We start from the raw sequence: 21,510 nt of genomic DNA on the forward strand, positions 1-21,510 counted from the left end.
TTTCTTTTCAATGGTACTGCCAATAATCACGTGCTTTGTAAACACTAGATGGCTACGCCCTACAAATTTACACCAATAGAATTCGCTCTTTCACCAAAAGAAAACTTTGATGATAGTCTTGATAAATTTAAAAGTTGTTAGCACTAAAGACATGTAGGAAAGACTTGTTACTATTAAGTAAAAACTTATTAGTATTACAAAAACTGTGTTGTTATTAAGAAAAATGTTACTTTTAAGAAAAAACTTGTTTCTATTAGCAGAATAATTGCTACTATTATGAAAAATTAAAAAAAGTATATAAGTATTAAAGTATGTAGTATTAAAATAAGCCTGTTGCTATTTAGGAAACCTTGTTACTATTAGATAAAATATTTTAATATTTTGAAAACAAGTTACTATTAAGAGACGAACTTTTTACTATTAAGAAAAAACTTATTACTTTTATGAGAAAAAATTATTAGCATTGATAAAAAAAACTTGATACTAGTAGAAAAAACTGATAATATTAAGAAAAAACTTCTTTTTATTAACATAGAACATCTTACTATTATGAAAAAGCTTTTTGGTATTAAGATAATTTTGCTAGTATTAAGAACAAACTTATTGCTGTTAAGAAAAACCTTGTTAAAATTAGAAAAAAATTGGTAGTACTATGAAAAACCTGCCACTTTATACTATTAAAAAAACTTGTTACTATTATAGAAAAAACTGAATAGTATAAATAAAACAAACCCCGTTACTATTAGACAAAATTTGTCAGTATTAAGAAAATTTTTTTGCTATTATGAAAAGAGACTTATTAGTCCTATAAAAAATTATTAGTTATAGTAAAAAAAATTGTTGCTATTAAGATAAATATTTTATAAAAACGAAATGTTATTATACTTCGTTACAAGTGGGATAAATTTTTTACTATTTAAAAACCTTGTTAACCTTAATAAAAAATTTCTACTATTATCGAAGAACTTGCTAATCTTAAAAAACCTTCTTAGTATTAAGCAAAACTTGTTCTTGTTAAGAAAACACTTGTCACTATTCACAAAACACTTCCTAGTTTTAAGAAAAAACTTGTTACTTCTAAGAAACATTTTGTTAGTGTTAAAGAAAAACTTGCTGCTATTGAGAAATACCTTTTAATTATCAGACAAAACTCTTTAGCAATAATAAAGCTTCTGACCATTAAGAAAAACTTTTACTGCTAAGGAAAAGCTTGCTACTATTATAAAATAATTTTTGGTATTAAGAAAAACTTGTTACTATTAAGAAGAAGCTTGTTACTATTCAGAAAAAACTTGTTAGTGTACAAAAAAGTTTGTTACTACTAAGAAAAAATTGCTACTATTAAGAAAAACGTTTTATCAAAAACTAGATGTTATTATCACTCGTCACTATAAGAAAAATTCGTTAGTATTAAAAAAAACTTTTTACCCTTAAGATAAATCTTTTACAATTATCAAAAAACTTGCTAATCTTTAAAAAAATTCTTAGTCTTAAGAGAAACTTGTTACTGTTCGAAAAAGCTTGTACTAGTATTAAGAAAAAACTGTTACCATTAAGAAAAAACTTTTACTATTTTGAATAAACGTGTTACTGCTAAAAAAAAGTTTTGATATTATGAAAATCATGTTACTATTATCAGACAAACTTGTTTCTATTAACAGAAAACTTGTTAGTATTAAATAGAACTTAATACTATTTCGAAAAAAAAACTTTTTAGTATTAATAGAAAAACTTGTTGCTATTAAGAAAAACCTTATTATGATTAGAAAAAAACCTTATGGCTAAGAAGAAACATGACACTATTAAAAGAAAATAAACTTGGTGCTATTCAGAATAATTTTTAGTATAAAGAAAAGAGTTGCTGTGACTATACAACTTAATAGTAATACGAAAAACTGTGTTACTATAGAGAACAAATATTAATTTTAAGAATAAAAGAGTTTTATAACTGAAAACTTATTATTTATTAAAAAATATTCTTATGAAATTATGTTCATAAATATTATTATTGTGAAAAAATATTTTTAGTTTTAAGGAAAATTTTTGTTAGCATTAACAAAAAACTTGTTGTTATTAAGAAAAACCTCGTTAGTATTAGAAAAAAATTGTTAGAAGTGTGGAACACATGTTACCATTAAGAGACAAACTTGTTATTATCAAAAAAATTATTTTGCTACTCCTCGGAAAAGTTGTTAGTATTAAAAAATGACTTTTACTCTAATCGAAATTTTTTTAGTAGTATAGTAAAACATATTCGTATTAATAAAAAAAACTTTGTTACTATTAGAAAAAATTTGTTACTATTAAGAAAAACTTGTTACTGTGTCAATTGAGAAATCAAGAGCTAGTGGAAACGATATCAAACTGATCGTTTTTTATTCAATCAAGAATCAGCGCCATATTACTACGAGTACACATACCTACACTGGTTTGTCATTTATGATGGTGAAATTCCATCAAAAGCCACTGGCTTTTATAAAGAGTACTAGTGCCGTAAGACCATGGATAAATTCTCCATATAAATTTGTAATGTTTGGATTTTCATCTCTTGTATATAAAGTAAGGGAAATTTCACTCTGCATTTTTTTTTGGTAAGTCCTAGCGGACCCTATATCAATTGACAAAGCAATCCCTAGATAAAAATTCAATGCTATTTGAAAATGGTATTACCGATGAAATGTTTACAAAAACTTTTGGCATCATTGCATTGGATTTTTCCGGCACTCAAGATAGTGACTATTGTCCGAACGGGCACAGTACGTTTATAGTGTATCTTTGCCGAATGATTGAAGGAGAATGTAAGATTAATCTCGTCAAATCAATTTGAAATCTACTGAGAAATTACCCCTGATGGCAGTGTTCTATTATATTGACACACTGAGGACAAATCAAATAATCAATGTATTAAATTTGGACCCCTACATGTTCAAATGCAAATTCTATTGCAAACCCTCGGATTTTGTCAAGCATATTCAAAGTGTTAACAATACCCTTATCATTGTTAACAGTACCCCACCAGCTGTAAAGACGGGGCATTGACATTGCATCTTTCAAACTACGATAAATATTGATTTTTTTATCATCTTGGCCAACCGTATGTTTTCTACACACCTCACAAACTTTCTTGAGCAAAGTCTCTATTAGACAAAATTGGAATCAGGTACCAGATTTATCAACAAAAAGCTGTGGTTGTCATATACTATTATATTTTTCGATGTCGCAGATATACTTACTGTGAATTCCTTAGTATTTATGGTGACAATCCTCGATCGAACGACTTTCTAGTTGAAAATATTCTTTCCCACCTGTATAATATAAATTTCATTGGCCTAAGTGTGACATGCCTTAAATATGTTTGTGATTTCATATATCAATAAAACTTGTGTTTACAAAACTCTTTGTCCTTTAGACTTCTTCTTCCACGTATAGGTAAACATCGTTAATGATAAGTTACGGCATATCATCGTTAGTATTAACGAAATCTTTTGGATGCAGACTTATTTGTTGTCAACTTGTATTTATTTTGGAGTGCAAAGTCAGGGTCACATATTCTACAATATAATGTAATGTTTTATTATATTTCTTCGTAAATTCAGCAATACTAATGTGATTCATATTAGAAAATTCACGTGTTTCAAACTGCTTTTTTGAATCAATGTGACATACGATATTTTCACACGAAGAATCACTTTCTGTGACAATCAAATAAAAGGCAGTAGGCATATAATTATAGTAGCTGGTGTCTTCACAGCAATGTCGTGAAAAACCAGACTCTCTTGGTATTACAGCGATTGAAGCGTAGACTGGGCTCTTCCTCCCAAAACAATTTAAATCCCTGACAGTACCAGTCTCTTAAAAATAAACTAAAATCATGTTGGGTTTTTTTGCAATCTTTTTTGAATTATAGTCTTTAATTTGTACTGCAAATCCTCTGTGCAATTTACACGGATCGCATAATCTACACTTTTCATTGCAGACGTCACCAATAGTACAATTCTGACAGGATAACGAACTGCCCATTGTATACAAACATAATGGGCACGTGTAAAAATTTTCAATATTGACTGTCTTACTTCTGAAAGAAACTAACTTGGAATGAGAAAAATTAATGTCTTCTAGGAGGAGAAGTAATCGAGTGGCGTCGCAAAACCTGTTTGAACATAATCTTTTGGATGTAGACTTATTTGTTGTTAACTTGCGTGGCCATCTAGGTAGTGGCTAAAAGCAAAACCTTAACATCATTTTGTTTTGTTTGAATAGACATATAACAAAATATAACATATAAAAAAAATTATGTATAAATAAATTTACTGAATGCATCTGGGCCACAACGTAAAAGTTTCATGCAATAGTCAAAAGACAGGGAATCATTTCTCATTATATCTTTAGGCATTCTTTGAGAAAATATTTTCCTATGAAGAGATAACTCTGGAAAATCAACATCTAGAATCAAACATTTTTCCAAAGTCACTAGATTCAGTTTGATTTTTTTGTCCTCAAATGCAGTCGTTTTCAATCATGAAATTCTCACCACTGATTATAGACTAAAGAAGATTCTTTCTCGCTAGTAACAAACTTGCTTCTTTTTTATAGATTGATTCAGGTTGTCTTCAACATATTTCACTAATGTAGTTAATTCGTCTTGTAATATTTTTATATGTATTGTATTCACTTTTGCTGCAAAGACTATTCTTTCGACTTGAATTTGCTTAATGATACTACAAGTCGTGCAAACTTCACGTCCCATTCTAGGGTTAGCTGGCAACCCCTTATAATTGCTAATGCTACGTTAGGCACTCAAGGTTTCATTTCGCCATCGTTAGCACCTTCAATATCTAATAAAGTAAAAGCATCCATTAATAAAGAATAATACCCTTGATGTTTACACACGAATTTTTTTCCATACTGAGGTGAGTAAACCCTAATATATTACATGTTACGTATCATCAACATTCGAAACCAGTTTTGCCGGATTATAAAGGTCCACTGGAACCAAAACACGTCACTTTAGATTACGTCATCTTTGCCTGTAAATATTGGGTGATGAACAGTTGGGGCTCATGCCCTTACTTGGGAGGGCCCCCGAAGGTTTTTCCCTGGCCCTTGCAGGGTTTTAAGCACTCTCTATTACATAACACCCAACCCTTATTACGGTACAACCAAAGAAATCCTGAAGTAAAGAGGCCCTGGCCATCACGGTTTTTTGAAACAAACAAAGAAAATATGATTTAGCGGGCCTCTGAAGGATTTTGCCTGACCCTCACACGTTTTTAAGTAACTAACGCAAGCATCGTTTATAAAAACATTATCTGTTACGCAGCATGCACCTGCGTCTCGAAGAAAATTAATAACACCTGCGTGTTGAGAGAATCGCCGTCAAACTTCTTCGTCATCTTAAGTCATTAAAGGTAGAAAGGAGTAACGGTTATGGGTCATTCTAAACGACTAGAGGCCTCTATGCTTTTACACTCATTTACTTTAAGAGAATGAAGCTTTAACTTTTCATATTTTTTAATCTCCCCAATGAACTCGTTCTTAGGAACGGGTTTATCACCATGCGGCATTACAGCCTCTTAAAATGGGAAGCCAATACATAGCTCTTCAATATTTTTATACCCACTGGCAGTCTTATATTTCATTTTGTTTTTCTTTTTTTTACAATTTAGAGCTTCTGTTCTAAATTTTTGACACTCAAATGCCTTCAAATTTTACGGATTCTCAGCTTTTGTTTCTTTGATCATATACCTTGATTTTAATTTTTTCAATTGTTAATAATGTCTCATTGTCCAAAAAAAAACTTTAATACAGACGCTTATAATAAACCCTGCTAAGTTGAAGGTTCCTAAAATTTGTGACACATTTTCATGTCACCTCTGCACTATGCCCACTCTAATATAAGATCAAAGGTCACCAAAATAGCATTTGGTATAAATTTACCTGTGAGCATTCAACAAATACTTGTTTAAAACAGATAAATTCTTTGGTAATTCAAACAAAGGTTCCACCATGGGGGCCCAATTGTGGATCGATTTCAAAGTGAGTCGGGTAAAAGTAAATAGATATAGAAGAGATCTATGCTGGTTATCACAGTGAATTAAAAGACTCAAAGACTAATGGTGCTGAACCTCTATTTAAGAAAATTAAAATTGACAAGATGCAAGATAAGGAAAAGGAGGAAAATGTTATAACTGATGCAATTAGTCAGATTGAGGAAGGAGAAACCTATGCTATATCCAGTTTTTTACCAATTTTTTACCAATTTTAACCCCAAAATGAAATTCCCGTGCAGGATGAAGATTTTAAAATATCAGATGCTCAAAACTCCCTATTTTCGTTTATCCAAATGAAAAATTGGGAGAAAAAAGACCTTAGCGAAGTACATAGGAGTGAACCTTATAAATGCAAAGCTTCGAAATTTATCCAGATACATTGTTAATAAGATTCATGGAGGAAGCAAATGCCCCATTTTCCCATAATTCAATCTTATTTGGAGCTTCATACAGTAAGCTAGACACCGTAAGTACCCAAAGTAGCCAAACTAGAACATAAATAGTTAGCTTGATGATCTTAGAGTGTAGTGTTAATTTTTTTTGTACAATAATATAACAATACCTTTGTTTTTTTAAATTTTCTTAGATTTCTAGAAAAAAGTAAGTCTATGATACTCGTTTACCTTGAGATAATTTAGACTTATAATCTTACTTAATAACCTTACATTGTTCACCTTAACGTGAGAAACTGTAATATTTTTCTCAACCCTAAATGCCTAAATGCAACAGACATTCCATTAATTACATTATATAATATTGCAGTATATTAAAGAAAATAATTATAGATCTTATTATTTAGCTATAAATACAAAATGGTCTTATTTTCTAGAAATTAGTTTTTTTTTTCTTTGCATGTCTTCTTCTATTTAGCAGCATCCTTCGTAAACAAGTAAAGATGGTAAGTTATCCGGTTCACAGTATGTCTGCCCTCCGATGGAAACGGTTGACATTTCTTGCAATAGAGCATCGTCTCTATTATTATCTATTTAACGTTTTATAACTAATATTGTAACATTCATATGTTTGAATTTTCTCGTTTGAAACAAAACCATACATTGAGCACTGAAGACACCATTGAATTATCAATATATGTCAATGTAAAATTTTTAAGGCAAATCATACGCAGCACAATAGCCCTGCCTAGGTAAAGAGCAATGTGGTCACAACGTTTTTTTTTTTATTTGGTTGGCTTTAGACCAGGGCACTTCGTATCGAAGCAGCTGTCATATAAACTTTGAAAAAGTCTCATTCAAGTGGAAATTGAAACGGCTAGTGCCCTTTCTAATAGTCAAAAGTAATTGAAGGGCAACTAACCCCTTTTCCACGACTGTCATTTCCCCAAACGCATTTATTGTGGTCATAGAAACTTTAGGAAAGGCTCCTTCGATCGGAAATTAAAAAGGGCCTTTTTAATAGTGAAAAGTGATTGGGTGGCAACTAACCCCCTTTCCACACCCGCCATTTCGCCAATAACATTTGCTGTTTTCGTAGAAACTTCAGGAAAGGCTCCTTCGACTGGAAATTGCAAAGGGCTATTTTAATAGTCAAAAGTGATTGGAGGGCAACAAGACCCCCAAAGCCCATCAATTCCAAACACATCTAATTAAATTTTTTAGACAGCTATTTTGTTCAACGTACTTGAAAGGTCTGGAAATAATATCTTTGAGAATGACACCCCTCCCCTCCACACACACACAGCCCTGAAAGGAAGGGTTGTAAGTTGTGCCTCGATAAACTCTGAAGGGAGCTCATTGGATTGGAAATCAGATGTTCTAGTTTTCTTAGTGAGAGTCAAAGTGATCAGGGGCAGCTGCCACCCCCCACGTCGGATTTTTCACAAATGCATCCGACAAAAATTTTAAATAATAGTTTGTTCAAAAATAATCCAACAATCATATAATAAGGCCTTTGGGATGGACAGAATTCCGCAGAGTCTGGGGATAAGGGTTGTATCTTATGTCCCTGTGACATGTAAGTTTTTACGGAAAGGGTGGTCGTTTGAACTTCAGAAGAGGCTCATTTGCCTCTTCTAACGATACGAGGCAAATCAAATGTATCGATACATCAAATGTATCGTTCTAAATCCCGTTTAACAGTCAAACTTGATGGGGAGCAGCTAGCCCCCTTCTTGGTATCATATTTTCCCAAAATGTATTCAATTGAAATTGTGAGATAGCCATTTTGTTACCAATACTCCAAAAATCATATATCAACGTCTTTAGGGTAGAAACAATCCCCCAGAGCCCATGGGCAAGGGATGAAAGTTAGGCTCGGGGCATTTAAGGTTTTTGTGGAGTTGGTAGTCATATAAACTTTAGATCGGATGGAGCTCATTTAATCGGAAGTCGAAAGTTTTAGCGCCCTTTTTAAGAGTCAAAAGTAAATGGATGGCAATCAGCCCTCCATTCACTATTGGCTATCATTAAAAGTCATAGAACTTTAAAACTCTCAAGAAAGGTCAAATTCTTGAAGAGAAGAGTTTTTGATATCGAAATTTGGGAACGAAAACTCTTTATTTTTTAGATTGAAACTTATTTAATTATAACCAAAGAGGGGAAAGTTGCAATCTACTGAAGCTTCTGAGATTGTCAATCGGTTTAAAATTGATGAGAAAAACTATATCTTGGCTTCCCAGTTCAAGAGGCAATTTTATCACGCAGTGAAACATTCGCTCTTAAGGAGGGGATCATCGGTGAGGTTTAAAAAAGAAACGAAACTGGTGTCTATAATTACTCGCGGTAAATGTGTAATATAGGCTAACAATATTCTAAAAACATAAAAAAAACTGAGCGAACAAACATATTGTATAATAACTGTACAAAACAAGCGCCACTACACTTTGGCACGATCAAACTGAAGTATTCATTTGTGGTTTTACTGTATTTCTATAGTAAATCCTTGTGACTATTCAAGGGTATCTTGCTTCTGGTATGACATGCGAAGAGTAAGTATCTTCGATAAAGTTTTTGGTAAGGTAGCTTAATTATTAATTTCAAAAGTTTATGTCAAATGCTTTCTCATTTTGTCGTAGATCGGCCACATTGTTATTGGTGAAAAACATTCATATATACCAACATCACGTGTGAATGCCATGCTCAAAAAAACATTTTATTTTTTATGAATTTTTCACTCCATTAATATTTAATTTAAGCTTAAAACAAGTCATCCTGGTTAAAAAGTATGCATCGCTATGGAAGAAAAATCTATTGTATTTTATAAAGCCTCATTTATTTTTTAGCATTGGATATTAATGCTAAAATGCCAAGAGATGAGACAATATCGACATTTCTATTTGTAATATTGAGAGTATGTTAAGTTTATATAGCTGTTAAGTTTGAAGTCTACATAGCAAAATCTTATAACTTAATCCATTTTTTGTTTATAACTTTTGAGCACCTAGAACTGATCGTAATGTATAATTATGCTCATTTTTTCTGCTATGAAAATATCACATCTTACGAACGAATCTAGTCACTTTAAGGGGTACTATCCAATGCCATAAAATGTTTTATGAAAAGCTTATCCCCTTTATTGGCCAAAAATACAGAAACTCTGCTTTATAGAAATAATGTATACGAAAAAATGGCATCAAATAGGTTAGTACTCCTCTAAAACTCTCAGTGCCAAAAGTGAGCCTTTACAAAAATGTACTGAAATATGAGAAAGGTATTTCATTTATGAAACAGTGCGAAAGTTCGCAGATAATTTTTTTGGCTTTTAAGATTATAACCAATTAGTAAAAGGAAACGAAAATGTTTTTGTGTTTGGTCAGATAGGAAACTGGTAATAGAGTACACACCTGCTTGGTAAAGTAATATACGAAGTGTCCTTAAAAACAGTGATTGTTTAGTCAATGCACAGTAAGCGCTCTTCTACTTACCAAGGCTAGGGAATTACCCTTCCGACATTTCTAAAGATCTTGGGAACAGTTAGACTAAATTTTTGATGGTAAAATTAAGTCTAGGTGACATTCTGAGGATTAGGTGCCGAGTAGAAGAGCCGACAACGAGCACACGTTACTCCCTTAAGAGTTATTGCTCAAAAACTGGCTTTAAAAGTACCGCACTGCTATACATGATGTCCTAAAATCGACTACTGATGAAGTGCACAGATTGCATGAATCTAGTTGATGGGCTTTCAAAGCTGAAGAGTGCATCATTCGTCTTTTAATGGTAGTCTCTCCAAGGCTATATGTAAATTCTAGCACCTGGAACTATTGATGAACAAATGATGTCAATCATCAGTTTTATATCGACCAGCTTAGAGAGAAATCAAAGTCTTGGTTAGAAAGATCGTTAAAGGTGTGCCTTTACGCCAAAGTGAGACCACGCATAAGAAGATGATAGGATTCCTATTTTTTAGACAGAAATGATATTTTTAAATAAATTTAATAGAGAAGATCTTCTGAGTTATGAATAGAAAAAAAAATGAATGAAAATAGTGATTCTTGTGACAATCTGGTAATCCTAGGTTTGGTCTTTTAAAGTTCTACCAGTCTCTTTCTTAATTTTATCCTTTCTAATTCATTTTTCAGAGAGAATATTGACAATTATCCGTAACTCTTACACTTGTCGATTGTATTTTGATAGCAATATTTATGCATATTTTTCTTAAAGACGGTGACGTTAACCGATCTCAATTGTGCAGCTCAAAAGCCTCAGAAACCCGCTACTTCGCCGTCCTAAGCTTCGGAGACCAGTCACTGCGTCATCCTAAATACATGCCAATAATATGAAGGTCAATAAAGCGCAAATTATGACTTAGAATGGAGGACAAGAAAAGTCTGGAATACCAGAAAAACTGACATTCAACGAAAATATGTAGACCAATTACCCAGTAGGCAATGATCCTTAGCTCTTAAAACATGAATGTAAATAAACAAAAAATCATTGACCTTGGAATGCAAGAAAACAGGATATTGCGTTGCTATTCAATGCAAGCGCATGTCAATTACCTTACAGGCAAGGATAATTTGCCCAGAACACACGAGTGTAAGATAACAAAAGTTTTTGACCTTGGAATGCTAGAAAGCCAAAGCAAGAGCTTTATTTCAAAATAAAGTCATTGACTTTGCAATGGCAAAACACAGCTTGTGCGCCATGCTCAAATAGAAAAACAAAACTGTGGCATGCCACTTGATGCCCCATGGAATGCAGGACCAGTAAGTCTGCTTTGACGTATACCATTCCCTGGAGTTGCCACATTCTAAAAAAACACATAAATCTAAACCCCTATTAGTACTGAAAAAACAAAGACATTCAATATATTTGAGTAGATTTTGGGAGATAGTCCAAACAGAAGCTTCAAACATGATGGGATTATGTACAACCCATTGCCATCATTTTGACCGCAGGTGGATTAACCTTGTAATTTGCTGGTAGTAGCACATTAGTCATAGTGATTCTTCAAACAGATTGTACTTCCAAGATTACACATGTTACAAACGAGACAAGAATTTCCTATAGTGAACGCTGCCTTGCAAAGAAAATACCTTAAGCTATCGCATACGAACTAAAATCAAAGTAAGATACAACAAAGGTTAATTTTTACCCTTCCCTGGAAAAAAATCTTTAACCTGTAATGTCTTAGCCCCTGATCACTGAAGTCATCAAATACCGGAAGAGGAATTACCTAGAGTATGTTATTTGCATGTCCGAAATTCGAGCACCAAACTTCTTTCTCTAGTGACAGATATGCGGTACCCCCTCAAAAAAAGGCGCGCCAAAAGCACATTATGAAGCAGCTATCGAACTTAACTAGTGTCTTGCTTCAATCTGAATAGGATGATGTTTGGGCGGTCACAGCACTGAGCAGGGGTGAATCTCCAGCATTCTAAGGGGTGAGGGCAAGAAGGGCTTATATCTGGATAGTCGAGGGGCATGGGCTGCATAACATCTTTTCCAAATTAGTGGTGGGCAACTTCCCCCTCAAAACGACGCCCCTGGCAATAAGGGGTATCTTGTGAGTCTTCTCGGATGCACTAAGCACCTCTGGAGGCACAGGGGAGGGGGTCTAAGGTAAGCCCAAGAATCGGCAGGAAAATAAGATATTCACAGTTTTAATGTAGCTATAGTTCTGCTGGTCAATACAGATTGTGTTTAAAATTTGAAAATACTTTATGAATAACCTCGGTGAATTTTTAGATAAGAGTGTTTACGCCACCTTGGAAATTTGTTTTGCTGTGTGAATGAAACTAGCAGAAATCTCTTTGTATTGTTAATTAAGGTGTACGAATTTGTTTACGAGGCTAAAAAAAAAAAAAAAATAAAAAAAAAAAATCAGATCTGGCTCATAGTTAAGCCCAAATCTTGGGAATCATCTTGACAAAGACTAGGGTCTCAGATAGGAAAAATGTGCTTATAGGGCTTAGATTTGAGAATGAGCTTGAATTTGGAGTTTAAAAATACTTTCCTATTTCCTGTTTTAGCTGTAGATCCATTCATTAATGTTTCTCCCAACAAACCCGCCAACTTTTGAAACTAGCTTAAGTTCCTCAAGCTGACATGTGCCTTAAGGGAATTGTTTGTTTAACAACTTGTTAACTATGATTTTATTTTTTAGGTGTAAATGAGGAGCATTTACGTGGCTACAATTACAGTTCGTGGAGTAAGTTACTTTCGTATTTTTATGAAAAGGTACTCATTTATACCAAAAAGTATTGTGATTGGAACTGAGAAAAAGGCACTGGGATTATCTTTACTTTCAACCCTTTAGATAAAATACTTTCATTTAATTTGGAGAAAACGGGAATAAGTATAAATTTGGTTAGACACCAGCAGATTTGCCTGCTTTCTTTCTTTTTTACAGAGTTAATAAGACTCTAGGAAATTGTGAAATTAGACATAGACACTTTTGTTGAAAATTAAGCGCAGCATTTTCCAAGGATTGTCGGCAAAGGTGTCTATTAGTTCTATCAGATTGTCTATTAGATAAGCAGATATTATGTTCTTAATTTTGGTCCCCACATCTACAGGTGAAATATTACGGAAGTTGAGAGACGTAAATAATAAGAAGCATCTAGAGAGGGGAAATGGAGGCCTTATGCTAACGTGGCAAGGTAGTTGTTCAGATTGTTAGGTGTATCTAGGGGTTCTTCTAGGAGATGAAAATCAAAATTGTTTAAGGTCTTTCTAGAAATATATTTTGTATTCTGCTCGATGCCACTGTTTTGGGTTTGTGGAAACAAATTCTTGATTTTATAAGCGTAAAATGAAGAAGAAGGTTTGTTATTTCTTTGCTTGTATGTTCATGTGGTGAATTCGCTTTGGAAATTTTGTCTCGTTAAGTAGATTCATTTTATCCCTCATTATTTTTTCTTTTTCAAATCGCATGTAATGTTAATATAGAACAAGTTTTTACTTTTTTTTTTCTTAGGTAAGAACTCTATGTACTTTACTTTTAACAGGTTTTGAAATTTGAAGACTTTGTCATTGATGTCAATCAACGACATAAAAAAATGACATAAAAAAAAGTAGATGATAGGCGAATCGGTCAATTGTAGACAAAACTCTAAATAACAGGATCTTGATATCAAAGATACATAAAAATACTTGGCTTTTATGCTCTTTCCAAATGTATATTACTTATTAAAATCAATTTTACCCATCAGAAGTAACGATTCTGAGAAAATTTGCACTATTTTGGAAAAGGGGGAGAAACACTCCGAAGATGTCAAGCAATCTTAATGAAAATCACACTATCATATTCAGTCCATCAGAGATCCCTTCGAAAGAGGTTCCAAGCTTTTATCTACAAAGATGTGAAATTATGAGTCTTTTTACCACAGCAAAGATAACAGACGTGTGTTTATTTGTTTGTTTATATTTTCCAAAGGATTGCATCGAGAAATCGTTCTCAGACATCAGAAGAGGGCTCATTCGAACAGAAATCAAAATTTCTAGTGCCATTTTCAAACAACCAAAAATATTGGAGGGCATGTAGCCCCCTTTCTCATGCCTCTTGTTTCCTCAAAGACACCTAATTTGAATCTTGAGACAGCCATTTGTTCAGCTAAGTTCGAAAGTCCAGTAACTAGGCATCTGGGGTAAAAGAGCCCCCTCAGAACCCAAGGACAAAGGGCTGTAGTTTTTAAACGTCGTCCCTTGTTTACAGATAGTATTTGTTATGAAACATATCTGGATGTTGTTTATGTGATTTTCCAAGGGAAGAATTTCTTTGAGTGGGGAGATTCTGGGGGGAAAATCCTAGGGGAAATTTTACGTGGGGGGAGGAAATTTATGTTCATGATTCAAAAACGGTAGGGGCTTATTCGATTGAAAATTGATAGTTCTAGTGCCCTTTTTAAGAGTCAAAAGTGGACGGAAGGCAACTAGCCCCCCCCCGCCCTTTATATCCCACTGAAGCGTCTGATAACAGTTTTGAGGTAGTCATTTTGTTAAAAATAGTTTAAACATCATGAAACAAAACTCCAGGGTCGACACAGCCCCCCAGGTCCCGGGAGTAGGTGTTGTAAGTTATGCCCTGGGGGAAAATATGGTTCTTATAGAAGAGATGCTCGTATAAACTTCAGAGAAGGTTCATTTGATTAGAAATTAAAAATTTTAGTTCATTATTTCAGATTCAAAAGAAATGGAGGGCAGTCTCTACTGACGAAAAAAGGAAAAATGATAACTACTACCCAAAGCTGAGGAAGAGGACTGTAAAACCCCTTCATTTTGGTTAAAATAAAGCTGATAGAGGTGTTTCCTTTTTAGTTGGTATTTTGGCCTGATATTTACTCGATATTTATTAATTATGCTTCTTTTTTTCCAGAAAACATGCATGCTGGAAATTCATTTCCTCGTAAGTATTGTAATCGTTATTTGTACTAAATGCTTTAGGGCCTATACCTTCTTGGATAACCAATTGTTTGTTGATTCAGTGTCGTACTGTTTTTCAATAAGGTTAAATTGAATTAAATATGATAATATAATAAAAGACATTTTATAATTAAAATATACAGCATAATTAACAATAAATCGTACAATCCAAAATTAAATCAAAGATATTGATAATTAAAAGAACAGCTTTCCTTCTTTCTAGACGAGTTTATGACTCCATTGAAACATGTTAACCATTTTACGAAAATCAGTTAACAATAAATTTTTTAATAATCAAAGATGGCTTAGATAAAACCAACTTTTTCTTTGTGTATTCCAAATTTGCTCACAGAATCACAGAAAACAATGTATGTTTTATAAATGTCTGCTTTGCTCTTTTTGTGATCTACAACTTCAAGAAAATATGTGCAGATCTGTCGTATTGTATTATTATCTCGCCCTTTTAACCTGACGCGAGCGAAGAAGTAGTTGTTTCTATGATTCTCTAAGTTCTTCTCATGTCTCGAACAAGAATTTAAAACCATGATTTTTATTAGCGTCTGAAGAATTAGAACAAAAGTTAAAAGGACTCTATGAGGAAAGGACTCTATGAGGAAAGGACTCTAAGAAATTAAAGTCCTTTCCTAAATATAGAAGTTGAGTACAAATGTGTTGTAAATACTTTAATTTATTCAAAATAGATCTTAAACTTTGGTCACTTACAATTTTACAATTACGATTATACGATTTTTACAAAGATGTTACGATTTTACAATGTAGGAAAAATATTTTTGTCCTAATTAATTTTTTTTTCTTCTAACTTTTCTTTTTATCAGTATATTAACAGTTGTTTTGGCTGTCATTAGAATAATTCGTAGATTTATTGTCGCGGAAGTCCGTTAGAGGAAGGATAAAATGTTGTAGATACTTTTTGTATAGGTTTGAGAATATACAATATTAGTGCTGAATCTAACATATATCTGGGAAATGATCCATATGTATTTTTTAGCATTGGTCTGTGCTAAATTGGTCTATTCTTGGCTCTTCACTGTCTGGTCTTTTCGCTGTCTGATATCTGATTTCATTTAAAAAGTTTAGCTTGAATCAACAAACAATCTTACATTATTTCCTTTTAGATTATTATTTCAAAACCTGTGGAGCAAGAGGCCGTCATGGACCAACACTTTCCCAATGCATGAAAGCATATAATGGAACAAATGTCACAATCCAAATGAACGAAAGAGTAATGCCTGGCCTTCAAATTTGGACAGTGCCACGCACAGAAATATACACGTACTACAAATTTATCTATTACCTTTATTATTATTTTTTAAAATCTAAAGATATTTCAAGCCAAAAAAACAACAGGAACTAACTATGAGCTTATTGCAATGTCAAGCTCATTGATGTTTATCTGTCCTGACTTCCCCTCCCTAATTTGTGATAACCTATCATGCGTCATCAAGCATAACCCACCTTTCTTTTATTATTGCCTCACAAAGCAAGGTTCAACTAAAAAAAACGACAAGTTTTTCCATATGAAATTAAAGAATGACAATAAAACTTAAAATGAATAGAAATTGTTTCGTGTACGAGGGATGCTGTTCTCTGTTCACTCCCTCCCCCCTTAATTGAACCAAGCCCAATAATACTTCGCTGAGTGCATTTGTGAGTGGAACATATGTAGTCAATGTATAATTTAGAGTTTATTATTTCCCGATTACCTTGTAAGACATTTCAATACAAAATATTATGGTTTCATGGCAAACAAGATCATAAAGATGTTCCATTTTTGAGGCATTATGAGATATAGTCGTTATTCCATTCCGATTGCTTGTGTTTAAGAAGTCGTTCTGAAAGCATTAGGGGATGACAGTTAAACAACAGCAAAAGGTCGGGGGGCCAGAGGAGGGAAACCCCCCTCACATACGGAATAAATTCTGTTCGTTTCAAGTTTTATTGCTGCTCTTCACTTTCATTTGAAAAGAATTATTTTGCTATTTAATTTCTGTTAATTTTAAATATCATTCTAGGGGTTACCCTACACATGAGAAAGGTTAATTCCCCACGAAACCCCACTCTCTACATCACAATTTACTCTTTATAGAACACTGCTTTGAGAAAAAAAATTAGTAGATCTGCTTTTCAAAATAAAGTATAATCTTCCAGAACAGACTATCCTCTACGCAGTGAGAGGGGATATTTCACCCCCTCCCTATTACCTACACTGCATACACATCAACACGGACAAGGAATCCCCTAAGCCCCCTAAGCCCTCTAAAGTCCAGAGTGTCATCTGTGCTTTACCGAAAACAATTTTGATTTCAAGCAGTGTGGTTGTATTGGCAAAACACTAGCAACAATAATAAAAAATAAAATCACCATAGTCCTAGTCAATTATCATTGGTGCTCTGACTGTTAGAACGCTTAGACTAGTCCTACTGCTCTTTATAGTGATTGCTGTTCGTCTTGATATTTTATTTTAATTTCTTTTCGTTTTGGTTCTCATTTATTGATTTTATAGTGATTTCTGTCCATTTTAAATTCAAGCGGTTATTTCACTTCATTTCTACGCGTCTTTGGTTTAATGTAGCACTTTCCTTTTCTTTGGAAAGTTGCTTTTCCTTAAAAAAACTTCCGAATAATTTTTGTCATTTCAGTTAAATTTTTTATTTGTTAAAATAAGGAGTAATTAAAGTTTTATCGGTTTTATGTTTTAAAATTAGGATTTTGGGTTAATATTTAGATTTGGATCACAATTTTGCAGCAAATTTATTAATATTTTTGCCATAGAATTTCGGGTGGAATGGAGGAAGGAATGTTATCAGTAGAAATATATTTAAAATGTGCTTAATGTTTTCTTCTACTCGGCAAAAGCTACCCTAACCCCCGTGCTCTTACAACCTTGAGCATAGATGAATAGTCATTCATCATTTTATTATAAGAATCTTATTGTATTATATTTTGTTTTAACTGCTTGTTTGTGTAAATGAATACATTTCTTAGCTCATGTATAAAAAAGAATTCTGATTCTTTATTAAGAAATGAAAATAAAATGATTCGTCAAGACTCAATGTAACTAAGTCTGTTTCTGGTCAAAGTTCTCTTGGTTATGAAACTTTAATTGAGCTCTCTTTATGCCTAGAAATTTTGAACACATCAACATAACAAAGAGCAATTCAAACTCAGAATAAAATTTGACCAGTTTTTCTTTAAGTATTAATTACCGTGAAAAGTCACTTTTATTCCCATAAGTTAAAAATACCTCATTTTTTCTAATTTTTTCTCTTCCTTCAGCTCCCCAGATGGTCGAATCGGGGAAAACGACTTTAGCAAGTCAATTTATGCAGGTAGCTGACACGCCTACCGATTTTCATCGTCCTAGCACGTCCAGAAACACCAAACTCGCCAAAGCACTGGACCCCACCCCTAACTCCCCCAAAGAGAGCGGATCCAGTCCGGATATGTCAATTACGTATCTACAACATTTGCTTATTCTACCCACCAAGTTTCATTCCGATTTCTCCACTCTAAGCGTTTTCCAAGATTTCTGGTTCCCGCCTCCAACTACCTCCAATGTGACCAGCTCTTGTTGGGATTTAAAATAAGAGCTCCTAGACATGAGTTGCTTCTAAATATCAAATTTCATGAAGATATGGTCACCAGTTCGTAGGTTAAAAATACCTCAATTTTTGTAATTTTTCCGAATTACCCCCTCCCCCAACTCCACTAATAAGAGCGAATTCAGTTCGATTATTTCAATCACGTATCTAAGATATGGGCTTCTTTTTGCCACCAAGTTTCATCCCGATCTCTCAATTCTATGCGTTTTTCAAGATTGTTTACCCCTCCAACACCCCCAATATCACCGGATACGGTCGGGATTTAGAATAAGAGCTCTAAGACACGAGGGCTTTCTAAACATCAAATTTGATTAAGTACCGATCACCCATTCGTAAGTTATAAATACTTAATTTTTTCCAATTTTTGCTTTCCCTCCCATATCTATATATATAAAAATAAGTTGTCTGTCTGTGTGTCTGTCTATGGATCAGGTGACGTCATGTTTCTGTGTTGACTGACGTCATGAAATTAGTTGTGGTCATTTTTGCTTTGACGGTGACGTCATTAACGGTATTTAAGACATTTGTTCACGGAAAAATGTTTAATTGTAAAATGACTGAAGAACCTACAATGGCAACAGCCGAACAAGCTGCTCAAAGAGTTTATGCCAAAAAACTTGCTGCTGATAGAGAAAGTAAGAAAAGAAAGCGTTCCGAGGAATCACAAGAACAGCAAGAAAACAGGCTTGCGGCTAAAGAACGCAAAACTGCGCAGTTAGATGAAAATCCACCTGGACAGCGAGAGTCAAAACATATCAAAACTGAAAATGATAGCGATGATGATTGGGTTTAGGATTTTGACTTGGATAAGGTCATCAATGCCTACCAGATTTAAGTTAAAAAAACAAAGGTTCGTCGATATGTACTTCATAGTGACGCTGAAAAATAAAGAAGAAAAAGAAAACTGAAAAAAGAAAAAAGGTAAAAAACTAAAAAAAAACTAAAAAGAAAAAACACTCAAAGAGAAATTACAGACCGGGACACAAATGACGACCGAGACAGAGGGAATATAAGTGACGAACGGGAACCTCAAAGAGAAATTACAGACTGGGACACCAGGACACAAATCACGACCGGGACACAGGGAATATAAATGACGACCGGGACACAGGGACACAACTACAACGGGGACGCCGGGGGCACAGGCGGGATGTATAAATGACGACCGGGACACAGGGATTGTTCGAATAGAAATTACAGACCGGGACACCGGGACACAAATGACGACCGGGACACCGGGACACAGGGAATATAAATGACGACCGGGACACTCAAAGAGAAATTACAAACTGGGACACCGGGACACAAATGACGACCGGGACACAGGGAATATAAATGACGACCGGGACACAGGGACACATCATTAGAATAATGAGGTATAGATCTGAATACGGATTGTTTTTCCCATGGACAATTATATGTTGCATGTTCAAGAGTCAGTAAACCTGACAATCTATTTATATGCACAGACAATGGGACAGCGAACAATGTTGTATATTCGCATGTTTTACGTAGTTAAAAACATATATTTATATCTATCTCTATTCACAGGTGGGACACAGGGACACAACTACAATGGCGTGTAACTAATATGGCGCGTAACGACTTACGCGCGCGGGGGGGCTTGGGGGGCGCGAAGCGCCCCACCAACTAGGTGTTGGGGTTGCGCGAAGCGCCACCCCAACAGCTAGTATATAATAAGGCTTATCAAACAGTTCGTGGTAACGAACTGTAGTAAGGAACGACCCGGCTCAATAGTAACCAAAACTCTAAAAAATGGAATTTTGATACCAATAGCTACATCAAAAGAATCGCATTTTAATGCTAATTTTAAATGTACAAGTTTCATCAAGTCTAGTCTTACCCATCAAAAGTTACGAGCCTGAGAAAATTTGCCTTATTTAAAAAAATAGGGGGAAACACCCCCTAAAAGTCATAGAATCTTAACGAAAATCAAACCATCAGATTCAGCGTATCAGAGAACCCTATTACAAGTTTCAAGCTCCTATCTATAAAAATGTGGAATTTTGTGTTTTTTGCCAGAAGGCAGATCACGGATGCGTGTTTTTTTTTTTTTTTTTTTTTTTTTTTTTCAGGGTTGATCATATCGACCCAGTGGTCCTAGAATGCTACGAGAGGGTTCATTCTAACGGAAATAAAAAGTTCTAGTGCCCTTTTTAAGTGACAAATAAATTGGAGGACACCTAGACCCCCTCCCACGCTAATTATTTTCCAAAAGTCAACGGATCAAAATTCTGAGATAGCCATTTTATTCAGCGTAGTCGAAAAACCTTATAACTATGTCTTCGGGGACGACTTACTCCCCCACAGTCCCCGTGGGAGGGGCTACAGGTTACAAACATTGACCAGTGCTTACATATAGTAGTGGTTATTAGGAAGTGTACTGGCGTTTTCAGGGGGATTTTTTTGGTTTTGGGAGGGGTTGAGAAGAGGGGGATATGTTGGGGGAATTTTCCATTGAGGAATTTTCCATCAAAAATTTCCGTGAAGGGAGCGCAAGATTTTCTAGCATTATTAAAAAAAAATGAAAAAATAAATATGAAAAAGTTTTTTCAACTGGAAGTAAGGAGCAGCATTAAAACTAAAAACGAACAGAAATTATTACGCATATGAGGGGCTCGCCTCCTCCTAATACCTCGCTCTTTACGCTAAAGTATTTTTAGTAATTTCAACTATTTATTCTACGGCTTTTGTGATTCAGGGGTCATTCTTAATGAATTAGGACAAAATTTAAGCTTTAGTATAAATAGCGAGGTACTGACGAGGGGGTAAACCCCCTCATATATGTAAAAAAACATGAGAATACAAAAGTTCGTTACGTAAGCTAATTTATAAGTTACGTATATCTTTTACTTATAAAAACATTCGTAATAAATTAAAAGTTCTAGTTGCCTTCTTTTGTAACCAAAAATCGGAGGGTAACTAGGCTTCCTCCCCCGCTCTCTTTTTTCTCGAAATCATTCAATCAAAGCTATGATAAAGCCATTTAGCCCCAAA

At 34.1% G+C, this 21,510-nt stretch overlaps 1 protein-coding gene across 3 annotated transcripts in view; it reads left to right on the forward strand.

The window, feature by feature from the left end:
- The window catches only part of LOC136028895 (leukocyte tyrosine kinase receptor-like), a 244,527-nt gene that overhangs the window by 162,753 nt on the left and 60,264 nt on the right, over nt 1-21,510 (forward strand). For all 3 annotated transcript variants that reach the window (XM_065706861.1, XM_065706864.1, XM_065706871.1), the window contains 3 exons: nt 12,612-12,656; nt 14,823-14,852; nt 16,006-16,162. In XM_065706861.1, coding sequence (XP_065562933.1) covers nt 12,612-12,656; nt 14,823-14,852; nt 16,006-16,162 — 232 coding nt within the window. The remainder of the gene's footprint in view (nt 1-12,611; nt 12,657-14,822; nt 14,853-16,005; nt 16,163-21,510) is intronic.

This window comes from Artemia franciscana, chromosome 1 (genome assembly GCF_032884065.1).
Source record: "Artemia franciscana chromosome 1, ASM3288406v1, whole genome shotgun sequence".
NCBI lineage: Eukaryota > Metazoa > Arthropoda > Branchiopoda > Anostraca > Artemiidae > Artemia > Artemia franciscana.